The sequence below is a fragment of the Atta colombica genome, unplaced genomic scaffold (assembly GCF_001594045.1).
Source record: "Atta colombica isolate Treedump-2 unplaced genomic scaffold, Acol1.0 scaffold141, whole genome shotgun sequence".
In the NCBI taxonomy this organism is placed as follows: domain Eukaryota; kingdom Metazoa; phylum Arthropoda; class Insecta; order Hymenoptera; family Formicidae; genus Atta; species Atta colombica.
In genome coordinates this window covers 2,241,752-2,253,869 of record NW_017259230.1, presented here as the reverse complement: position 1 = coordinate 2,253,869, position 12,118 = coordinate 2,241,752, and the positions used below count along the sequence as shown (strand labels likewise).

General features: G+C 40.5%; 1 protein-coding gene across 5 annotated transcripts in view; it reads right to left on the bottom strand.

Moving 5' to 3' along the window:
• Positions 1–11,329, bottom strand: part of LOC108684884 (probable serine/threonine-protein kinase samkC) — a 13,754-nt gene extending 2,425 nt beyond the window's left edge. Inside the window, exons 1-4 of one of the 5 annotated variants that reach the window (XM_018189408.1) lie at positions 11,115–11,329; positions 8,777–8,923; positions 448–491; positions 244–370 (exon numbers count right to left, since the gene is read on the bottom strand). In XM_018189408.1, the coding sequence (XP_018044897.1) occupies positions 244–370; positions 448–491; positions 8,777–8,836 (231 nt within the window). In that variant the 5' untranslated portion in view covers positions 8,837–8,923; positions 11,115–11,329. Of the gene's footprint in view, positions 1–243; positions 371–447; positions 492–8,776; positions 8,924–9,063; positions 9,704–9,756; positions 10,563–11,114 lie in introns of those variants that run through there. The other 4 variants (XM_018189413.1, XM_018189409.1, XM_018189410.1 and 1 more) reach the window with 4 other exon arrangements.
• Positions 11,330–12,118: the final 789 nt, after the last annotated feature.

Here is a 12,118-nt window from a genome sequence, read left to right as displayed (position 1 = left end):
TATATATATATATATCTAAAAATGGAATTTTTATTAAACTAATACTCAATTTAATTTATAACGAGTAAAGTGATCTACTACAAATGATGGACTACAGATTACAGATGTATAAGAAAATATTATTTATTTTAAATAAAACTGTATTGTTTGATTTAATTATGGCACTTTGCTCAATTTTAACGCGATTATTAAAGTCATTTATTTGAAATAGAAAAGTATTTATTACGAAAAATATATTCTTACGCTGTATCTAGTATCCCTTCGCCTTGGCCTTCTGGTGGGTACTACATCTGCACCTTTTTGGCTTTCCTCATACAATTCGATTAATCTGATGTCCAAAATATTTTCTTCCGGCTCCCACGTGTTGTATCTAAAATACAAGAGAAATTACATCTCAGAGTTACGAACGTCATTCACTTAATTACAGACTTTCGATTTCGTACTCACTTTTTGCTCCATCCTTTCCATTTGACAAAGTACTCGATCTTGCCCTAAAAAGAAGAAAAGGATTATCAATTTTACAGGGTTGTCAATCATAGTTTTTAACAATACGTGTTTTAATGAACGAGAAATTAAGCTGCAGACTCGTAAAAATTCGCGAATTTTTATTCAGACCGAAATATAAGAGAATAAAGAGAAATTATTGAATCGTTTAATACAATTACATTGACGGTAAATACGAGCGTCAACGTGAGCGACACGTGAAGCAGCGTACGCGAGTTGTCATTTCATTATTCTCAATTATCGCAACGTTACCACGTGGATATCTATCTATCCAAAAGAATAGCAATGAAATTATATTTCTAAAAACGCAATGAGAAACGTAGGTATATGTGTAAGATATTAATAAGTATAAAATAGCGATATGGAAAAAGAAAAAAACTTTTGTATCTTCAATTATGGAAATAAAAAAGAAATTTGGATAACATTTACATTTTTTTTTTACAAAGATATAGTAAACATTTTGTTTCGTGATGCGACGATTCAACATCGATCTCTATAACATTGTTTTCCTCATGCATTTGCTATTAATGCATAATTGACGCATTAATCATTTTCACAATTATCCATAATTAGGCTCTACCAGTTACGCATCAACGTCAGAATTATGCCATTGCGTGCACGTGTTGCGCACCGTGCGCATGTCGGACAGATCATACGCCGATAAGATCTACCCATTGATAAGAACCGATTCGCTTATCAGCGCACGTAATTATAGGCCAAACGATAATTAATAACGGGAGATGAGTTACGAATTGTCTCATAAGATCCTTCACATGTTTTGTCAATTGTCAGACAGATTAAATTGAGCGTGGAAGTTCGATTCGCCGTTAATCAATGAGTTAAGGGTCGACAGGAGAGACTATGGAAATTTCTAGTTAAAAATGAATTTCTTTATGCTGAAATGGCCCAAATTCTGGATGAATCGCGTTAATTGAAATATTTGTAATCAGAAAACTCCTGAAGGTTTGTACAGAATGATTTTTTTTGAAAGAAAGGCAAAATAAAAATTTGTTCTGATATCTCAATGTACACTATAGCGCAGATGCATGTACATAATTTTATTATTAAAAAATTTTCAAGAATTAATTTGCAAAATCGACTCTGTATGCGCCTTCGCAGCTTCAAAAAAAGAAATCAAGAAGATTTTATGATATTACTTCTTGAAGATAAAATATCAGCATAAAAACATGTATCTGCCGTAAATAAGGAGCATACCATTTTATTTATTAAAATGTTTTTAAGAATGAAATTGCATTTTATTCTTTAATAGGCTTCGTAGCTTTGTAAAATATAAGCTAAAACGAGTTTTCATGGCAAAATATTACTTTTACCAGACAGTATATGGTAAAGTCTGATAGAATACAGATATATAGCTGCACCACAAATGAGGTGTAAATAAGCTTGTCACTCCTGTCGACCCTTACCAAGTTGAGATAAACGAATAGAATGCACATTTATTTATATTCTGAGATCGATGGATCTAACGAGATAAAAATATAAAAAAGAAATTATTATATAAGAACCGATCGTTAAGAAAGAAACAGTGAAAAAATTGAATCAATTCAGTTTAAAGATTACTGAATTTTTAATAAACGTATTTTAAAACATTTAGAATAAATTACTTTGAAGAATAAAATCTTATTCTTAAGATTGAAAATTGAGCAACTCTTTTTCGAGACTCAATTATCACTCTTTAAAATGAGATTCCATTCCAAAGAATTTAGAGAGTATAGAGTAAATGTAGTTATAATTGCTTAGCATATGAATTCGCTCGCATATCGAGGACAGCAGAATGTTTCCTGTCTAAATATTCGTGTAACTATTGCGGTTATTCGAGAAACTTCAACAGAAATTGTACTATTTCGCAACAACTAACTAGAGATGATATTTCACATAGTTTGACATCAATGTTTGACGAGTAACAATAATAATTGATAATTGATAATAATTGTTTGAATTGTTTCTCAAATAATCATTTATAATAAATGTATACATATATGTGAATATTCAGACAGGAATCTCATACCTTGGAATATGCTCCGATTTGCATGGAAATTTATGTGTTACAAATGTTGATTATTAGAAAAAGGATAAAAAAAGGATAAAAAAAGGATAAAAAAAAAAGGATAAATTTCAATCTTAATGTTAATTTTGTCTTTATTTATTAATTTTAGATTAAGTTCAATTTTGTTTTCTAAGATGATATATATTTTAATTATGAGAAGACACGTTTCACTGAATTCCACGAATCAGAAAAATCCATCTTCAAATTTTCTCGTTTGAAAATTAGAAAGAAATGTGAACATTTTCATGCTTCAATACTAAAATTTTACATTAATAACAATTTTTACAAGCGGCAACAACAACACATCAAACTAAGCTTACGCCAACTTGCGTTAAATATAAGTTAACGTATATTCCATCTCCACATACATTTAATTTTAATCGTTTTATTATAACAAATTGTCATTATTTAAAATAACAACATGTCATATAGTAACAGAAACTTTCCTTTTAAACGCCATTGCACGTAAAAGTCGTAATCGTAAGATCATAAAAAGCGATAAATTGATTGGCTGCGTTGGGGCCAAGCATAATCGTGTCCTTTACGCAGAAGCAACACAAGTGAAACGTCATAACCTCAAAGCCATGATAATAGACGCAAGTTTTCGACCCGTCGAAAGATTGCGATTAACTCTTATCCTTATGACTATCAATCGAAAGACAGTCATGTGACTTACCGCTTGCCTCGTAGATTATCAATTTATCGTTTTTTATGATCTTACGATTAATATTTTTACGTGCAATAAATTTAACTAATAACATCACTTAGATCGACTATCTCAAGCTAAAGAGTATTACTCTATATATAAATATTGAATCGCCCGAAAAAGATCTTTTCCTCTTTTAATTGTAATACTTGTTTGATTTAAACAAAACTTTAGGAAAAGTATCTATATTATAAAAGAGCCATTAATTTTTTTATTATTTCTTTTGCCATAAATATATAAACGGAACGTAGTACCAACTTGTCTCTAGTGCCAACAAACTCGTCTCAGTGAAGTTAGCACCTTATGTTTCAAAAAATGAAATTTTCGTCACAGTTCCGAATGCATTCTTAAGGATGCCTTTATTTAATTCGCAAATCACAAAACGTAGTTCACAAATGCTGACGCAGAATCACCGCACGCAAGATAAACACAAATAGAGATCAACCATAGCCGGTCACAAAAAAGTTGCAACACCTTTTTTTTCGATAGGTTTCGGAAAGCTTGCTCATCGAGCGATTGGTTCTTCTTATTCATGGATCCACAAATAAGAACCAATCGCTCGGTGAATAGGCTGCATTCCGAAACTCATCGAAAAAGAAATGCTGCAATCTTTCTTTGATCGATTATACACAATGAAGAAAACAAATGCAAAGTTTCATTCTGCATTTGCGAACTATCTTTTGCGAATTGCGAATTATGTAGAAGCATCTTAAAGCTGGGTTGTTCTACCTTTCGATAAACTTCACTATCTTATTCTCTTACTCTTTTGTTTATCTAAATTCTAATAAATGACAGATAAATTATCACATAAGTTTATCTGAAAATGGAACAACTGGTTCTAAGAAGTTTCCGTCCGAAACACAGAAAACGATGTCTTTTAAACTATTAAGCCTATTCTACAATGTGCTTTTTATTTTTTGTTTCGTGCTTTTTGCTATTTTTTACTTTATCTTGTCTTTTTGCTTCTTATTCGGTTTTTTGTTTTATATTGCCCGAGATAAAAGTTAACGAATTTTGGAAGAAACAGGAAACATGTAGTAAGAAATGCAATTGTCGATAAAACGGTTGCAAAGAGAGAAAAAAGCAAGAGCTAAAAAGCAAGAAACAGGAAACAAAGAGCACATTGTAGAATAGGATTTAGTCCTAGCCACGGAATAAAAAGAAGAAGACCAACTCGAGGATGAAACGTGGGCTCGAAACATGGCTTCGGAAAACACATGCAAAATCGCAGAAAATCAGGATGATGCGATTTTAGTGCCGTTGCGGAAAAAATTGGAAGTACATACCACATGATAACGCGTATAGAGTACACATGTATGCAAATTTTTTTTAAAAGCAGAAATTCCAATTTGTATAAAATTTCATTTTATTTGATTAAATAGTAAATGCATTAATATTTATTGAAAAATACATACATGCATGCATAGTATCATAAATTATTATTAAATTATCGTTTTTTAACTTATCGACATCAAAAAACTTTGAAATTGAAAAAAAATAAAACGGAACTTGAGCGACAACTTTCCTTCTCAGAATATATTCTACGCATGAAAATACACAAACGTACAGAATCACAGAAAAATGGGAGGAAAAATATTTATCAAATCCTCTAAGTAGACAGTTTTCTCCAACAGGAGCGCTCGAATTTGTTCTTCTGTATAGCGCTTTTCCGAAACCAGAAATCGAGCTCAACTTTTTTGTGGCCGGCCGCTTGAGTTTGATCTCCTTCTTTTTACTCCGTGGTCTTAGCTTTGCTAATAACTTTTGATAGAACTCTTGGGATGCTATTCAGAACTGTCGACAGAACTGCTGGAACGTTCAAAAATTTTTTAACCCTCTGCAGGTGTTAAATAATCTGACTTTCAAAAAATCGCCATATCTCTTAAATTGTTGGTCCTATCTTTCGTTAAAACTCTTGGGATGCTACCTAGAATTGTCGACAGAACTGCCAGAACTTTTACAAAATTTTCACCTCTTTCAGATGTTAGAAATTTTTCAATCTGACATATGAAATATTGCTCATCTCTTAAACCGTTGGTTCCGGCAATTCTGTCGACAGTTCTGGATAGCAGTCTACGAGTTCTATCAAAAGTCATTAGCATCAAAGCGCTAGGAGCTAGGACCGATAATTTAGAAGATATCACGATTTTTTTGTCTTGCGTTTTGTGAAGTTGGCATTCTAAATTTTTACACTTCGATTTTTTATGTTAATTTGCCAGAACTATTTTTCATTTTGAGTAGAAACTCCAGAACTCTTTGGGATACATTCAGAACTGTGTGACGAAAATTTCATTTTTTGAAACATGAGATGCCAACTTCACAGAGATAACGAGCCTCTGATCTCCCCTATCCTATCCTCGCGTTTCTAGAACCAATAAAAATATGAAAAAAAGCGAGCGAGCAAGCGAGCGAGAGAGAGAGAGATCTCGCTTGAGTGGTTGGAAAACGCGTGAATTTTCCGAAACCATCTCGTGGCGTAAAGCACGGTCGATAGCACGACCGGCTACATCGATGTTCGATGGGCAGTTCACCCATTGGCGATGGGCCAATAACAGAAACGGCACGCCGCTGCCTCATCGCGATGCACAGGCGTGACAGTTGGAAAACAATGACACGCGCGATACGTAGCGAAACGCGGCACGAATGAAACCCTACGAATGAAGCTGGCGGATGACATGATCGACATGATAACACGGAGCAGGTTGTCGTCCCTTCGCAGGACACCGTTACCCGATATTGTTACGTGTCGATAACATAACAATCGTGTCATCAATTCGCGGGAGAAAATGCGCTTTATGACGCTTTACATGTCATTTCACGAGTTCGATTTGTTTAGTTTTCAAAACCGAACGGTGAAACGGCGATCCTCGATACGAACAGACGACGCAGGGCGATTTAAATTGCATCGGAAGAAAGGAAATCTCGCGGATGCGACCCGAATAAAAAATCGTAGGATCTTTTCTCCAAGTAGTTTATCAGTTTCGATGCTAAATTAACTTTCTGCGATTCAAAACAAATGAATATTCAGCGTTTTCTCGTTTTCATTTGATTTCATTTTAATAAATAAAAAAATTTTTTTTTATAACTGAACTACGAATATCCACTGCATTAAAATAGGTATATAATTAAAATTTGGAGAAAGCAAAAATGAAATTTCTAGTGCAGTCCAGTACTGCAATAAAAAAATTTAAAAAAATCTTTATTTAGAGAAATTGATGAAAATAATAAATAAAATTCTGCAAACATAGCTTGCCGACTTTGATTGTGCAGTAATTCAAATGCTTGAATGGTCACGCGAAAGACTAGCACTAATGATTACTCAAATCCACAAAACCATAAAGAAGTAATGCCCGTGTCACACTATTACGCATTGGAAGATTGAGGATTGCAAATTAAAAATTAGAATTCGACTAATCAGATAATTTTAATTTTAATCTGTTTTATTCTGATTTGGCTGAATTCCAATTTTTAATTCGCCATCCTCGATCTCTAATGCGTAGTGTGACATGGGCATAAGAGTCAGATTATCAGAATCAGATTATCCCGGATATACAATAGATTTTTAAGGCTTAAGCCATAAGGAATGGACGAATCACAATCGATTATTCTCTTCGCATTCGATCGTAGTCAATTTCTTATGTTAAGGTTTAAAACATCATATTGTAGATTCGGATTGAAGATTGAGATTGAAGAAGAAATTTGACCAATAAGGACAAAGGAATTTTAGTTCCTATCATTATTGAAATTTGATTAATCAAATTTCAATCTTCACTCTCAATCTTCAATGCGTAGTCTAATTCTGGCCCTATGCCCGCGTCACACTACGCATTGGAGATTGAGGATTGAAAATTATAAAGATTAGAATTCGATCACTCAGATAACTTTAATTTATTCTGATTGGCTGAATTCTAATCTTCAATTCGCAATTCTTAATCTCTAATGGGTAATGTGACACGGATATAAGACAATTTCACATTGTTTATATTATATTGTTTATATTATTTCGTGTGTTCTTAATTCTTTATGTCCAGCAGTTTACCTTCTTCGCGATTTCCAGACGGCGTGAAAAAAAAACTAATTTAGGCAAATTTTGCAAAGAATTTTATAGATAATTTTTGCGTTCGCGGCATTACGTTCTGTGGCGCACATTTCATTTCATAGAAATACATCATCGGCTGCTACCAGCTGATCGCCATACGGAGCCTTTCTCCTATCCGTCAGCGAACCCACCGTTGTCCGCCTCCGGAGACTCCCGTTATCCAGAAATTGTATAGTCGGTGTCAGAATGCGTGGTTGGGATATCTTCTTTTACTAGTAGCTTTCTCAATTTGCTTTTAAGAGGATAATAAGAAAAATGCAATCAAACGTATTCATATATTCACTAAGATTATCATATTGTTTCAATGAAGCGTGAAACAAATGAAAGTTCCTTCCTACATCGTTCATGATTACATGATTGTTTCTATTGCCTTTAATGGATGCGAGCGATTATTTATTAAACGTAATCGATTTGTGTTCATTTTCACCAATATAGATTAATTTTAATTTCGATTTAATCTCTATAATAAACCTTAAGTTGAATCGAGGTTAAAGTTCAATCTACGTTCAGGAGAAAAAGTAACTGTTATAAGATTCTTTAATATAATTGATTTAGATCCAGTAAGGAACTAAAGACAAGATCAATTATATTATTATACTGAACGCAGCCATTGATGGAGATGAGTATTAGAGCCTACATGTATATCCAATTATGCTTTTAATTATTAAACATATGATGAAAATAAGAAAAATGATTATCGGAGTTGTTAGGAGCATCAAATCAATATCAAATTAAATTTGGAGGGTTGGTTTGTTTGGAGAGTATTTCAAATTAATTATGTTGAAAGTCTGAAAGTAATCGGAACGCATGTTTTTGAGATAAATTTATTTAAAATATATATGTATTAATGTCTAATATGTAACCGTAATGACCGTAATTGGTGCTTCTCGTATTAAATTGATATTTACTTTTTGCTTCCTCTCTCTTTCTCGCAGCTTTCACGTTTAAAATAACGGAGAACGAGATAGAGACAAGCCGTTATTATTCCTCCTGTCAACGTGTCGTAACGTAACGGAGCGTGGAGTCGCAGTTTCGTTAACGGGAGCGAATCGATAATTTCACGATGGCAAAACCGGTGGATCGATCAGTGACAATCAATCTTCAAGCGTGCTCTCGGCAATATGATAAAAGTACAAAACGTGAATGACATTGTGTAACTAGGTAACAGGAGACCTGTATCTGTCGGCACGTAATGTCTGATATCGCGAGTCATAAAAGCGTTTAGTGTCGTGGAAGAAGCGGCAGCCGCGCGAAGCCGGCTGTCAGCGAAAGAGAGAACGAAGAAAAAACAAGAGACAAGAGGCGCGAGGTAGGAGAAGGGAGAGATAGAGGGGGCGGTAACGGCGCGCGGACGGATTCCGCCTGGTAGCGCCATCTGGAGGCGGCCGCGCACGATACTAACCCGCTTTTCCCTCTTTTTCGTGATCCGCTCCGCGGCGTAAACCCTGTCACCCAACTCCATGACTCGACACGATGACGGAGCGGTCTTTAATCCTGACGTTCTGGATAATCCTCGGTCGGTTTGTGGTTGCGTATCACGTGCGGTATCCTGCGAAACACCATATGTAAATCGGCGCGGCGGCAGGCGGATCGATCACAGACACGTGCGTATGTGTATATATATATATACACACACACACACACAACCACACACATACACACACACACACACACACACAGAGAACGCACGCTCGCGCGGGTGCGTGTCAATTGAGAGCGATCACTGTATGCACGTGCGTCACGTCGCGTCGCGTCGTGCGAGACGACGATCGTCCACTCCGATCAATCGCACCTTCGAAGCGCGAACACCGGCATGCGCTACGTGCAGCAGTCTAGCGACACGTGCGCGATTACCACGTGGCGCGATCGTGTCTACAAACGGAGTCGTCTTCGCAAAGATCAGAGTATCAGTTCATTCGCGACTCCGAGTCGCGCATTGTCGGACATGCGTTGTCAGTCGCGACGCGTCGCCGTCGTTGTCGTCATCCGTATCTGTACGGGCGGCGTGACGTTGCTCGGTTCCTGCTCCTTTTCCCGCGAAGCGATCGGTCGCCAAGTCGTTTTACAGACGGAGTGCTATTTCAGCGATGTGATGGAGAAAACAAGACATGAGACGGGGCGCGCGATGTTTTTCGAAAAGCCAGTAGGAGCGGCGATCACGGCGAGCGAGATCGACGAATTCGCGCCTCCCATCGGAAAAAAAGGAGGCAAAAGCAGTGACTCCCGATGTGCGATTTTCAACTTCGTCTGTACGCACACACGCACGAATAAGTGTATGTACACTCGCAGGATACGCGGATTATTTTTCCGTCGATCTTGTTATTCAACGGTGAGTTTTGCTGGTTGAGCGAACGCAAGCGCGCAGCCGCAACGGTAAGCTACCGGCGTGGAGCGACGCACGTTTTTCCTCCTCGTCGTCGTCGTTGTCGTCGTTTGCCTGTCGCTGCTGCCACCCGTCGTCCGTAGTCGCTGTGCCGTTCGGGTAAGATCGGATCGCTCGCTCGTACGTGACGTCAGCGACTCCCCCTCACGTCGTAAACACCAAACATGGCCGTCGTACGGATATACGCTGGTCGAGTGCGTCCCAGGCTGAACGTGTAAACTGGCCGCAATACGAGTTGCCGCGGGCCACGGTTATGCGCAGGTAACGCGCAATGACATTCGCGGGCCCCACGACGTACCCACGTATGCTACGGTTCGCGAATATCCGTGTACCGGAGCGGTCGACTCACGGCGTCTGACGCACTCTACGGATCGAGGCCGACTAGAGACGAGGTCTGCCGAACTCCCCTCGCAAGCCTAGTGGACTCGCCCGATCCGTTCGAGGTAAGGAGAGGAGAGGGGATAGAGAGGCAGAGAAAGAGTACGGCAGGGGAAGGGAGAGGCTCTCAACGGTACGTGCGGCATGAGTGCGAGAGAGAGAGAGAGAGAGAAAGAGAGAAGCCCGAAGAGAGAGGGAGGGAGAGAACGAGAGCACGATTGAGTTGATCGAGGACGAGAAGAGGCAAAGGGTCGGGGGTGAGGAAGCGCAATGGAGGTAGAAAAGAGAGACGGCGCGACCAAGAGCACCGTCCTCGGAACAAGAAAGCCTCTAGCTTGCCTGCCCTGTTTGCTAGCCTGCCTGCCTGCCTGCCTGCCTGCCTGCCTGCCTGCCTGCTTGCCTGCCAGCCAGCGAGCCAGCCAACCAGCCACCCCAAGTTCCCTTCTAGGTACGTGTATGCGCGCGCGTTTGTGTGCGAGGGGCAGTCGGTGCGATGTTGCCAAGTCTGTTTCATCGATAGCACCGCAAATGTCACTGTGGCGTACCACCGCAATGACGATGATCGTGAGAGTTGGTACGCGACGTGACGACGCCGCCGTTTGTACGGCAGCAACGCCAACAGTTCGCGATTCTCTACCTCCGACGAACGAGTTGAAATCGATCGATTGACGACGACGATGACGATGACGACGACGACGACGACGACGACGACGACGACGCCGCCGCACGCTCTCTCTTCCTTTCAGTCGAAACTTCGCGCGTCTCTGTTCCTCTTTCCGGCGGCCTCGCGCCGCACCGTACACTACGTACGCGTATTCGCGCTTACGACATCCGGCAACACCGCATTCTCCTGCGACGTTCTGTCACATACACATGTATACAGTCCACTGTATTCGACGTGCACGCGCGCGCGCACCACATACACATACACACACACTCACACATATACACACATACACACATACAAACGCATACACACCACTGCGCACGGCGGTTCGTAGTAAGGCGCTGTGTATCGCTGCGGGCGGTTCGAACACTGACGTTCGAAAACGAGCGAAAGCAAGCACGCCGTTTCACTAATTTTCGGAAAACACGAGAGCGTCAAGTGCAGAACACACGCGCACCGAGCACTCAATCCTCGACACCTTTTTTTTCCTATCCTGTCCTGTGGCGAGAGAAACGCGTGTTGCCTCAACGGATCCCGAAACGAGAGTGTCCTCTCCTGCGCGGACGGGCGCACAGGGAGAGCACGCGCGAACAGGATGGAGAATGCTCACCGCTCTGGTGCGAGCGAGATGCCACGATCCGCGGGTTTGGCGGGGGTATATGGGGAACCGTCTTCTCCCGTCCTCGGCGTAAATAACGGGATAAAAAACTCCCGGCGAGAACGGCCGATTGGTCGAGCCCATAAGGCGCCACCGATGTCCCGAACCCCACTCCTTACGCGCGTCCAATCAACGCTTGGTACAGCCCACTCCGGTTTCCCCTCGACGTGTCGCGAAGGCGGGCATTACCGACGAACCCATCGGCCGCATTCGGACTCTCCCTCTCCTCTCCCCCATTCTCCTCCCCTGGAGGAGATCGCGTTGTGTAAAGTCTCCGGTGTTTCTCTCGGTGAGAGAGCTGTCGCCCTCCTCCCCCCACCCTTTCTCCATGTCGAGAAGAAAGATAGAGGCAGAAGTGGGTTCCCTCTCCCTTCCCTTTACCCTTCTCGCACTTCCCCTGACGCAGGAAAACCCGAATAGCGGAGCGCGCGGCTACCGTGCTATCGAGGGAGCTTCTCTCTTTCTATCTTCTCGTCGTCGAACGAACGACCGTGTAAAGCCGTATGAGACGCGAAGCGTGTGTACCGGCCGCGAAGGGCGGGCACATAGACGAGGGACGCGGTCGGGCGACGGGAGGGGACGTATATAGTCGCGCGCGAGCGCGCGTGTGTATATGGCGCACGTATGCACACACGTACGCTTGGGTCGCGTTGCGCCG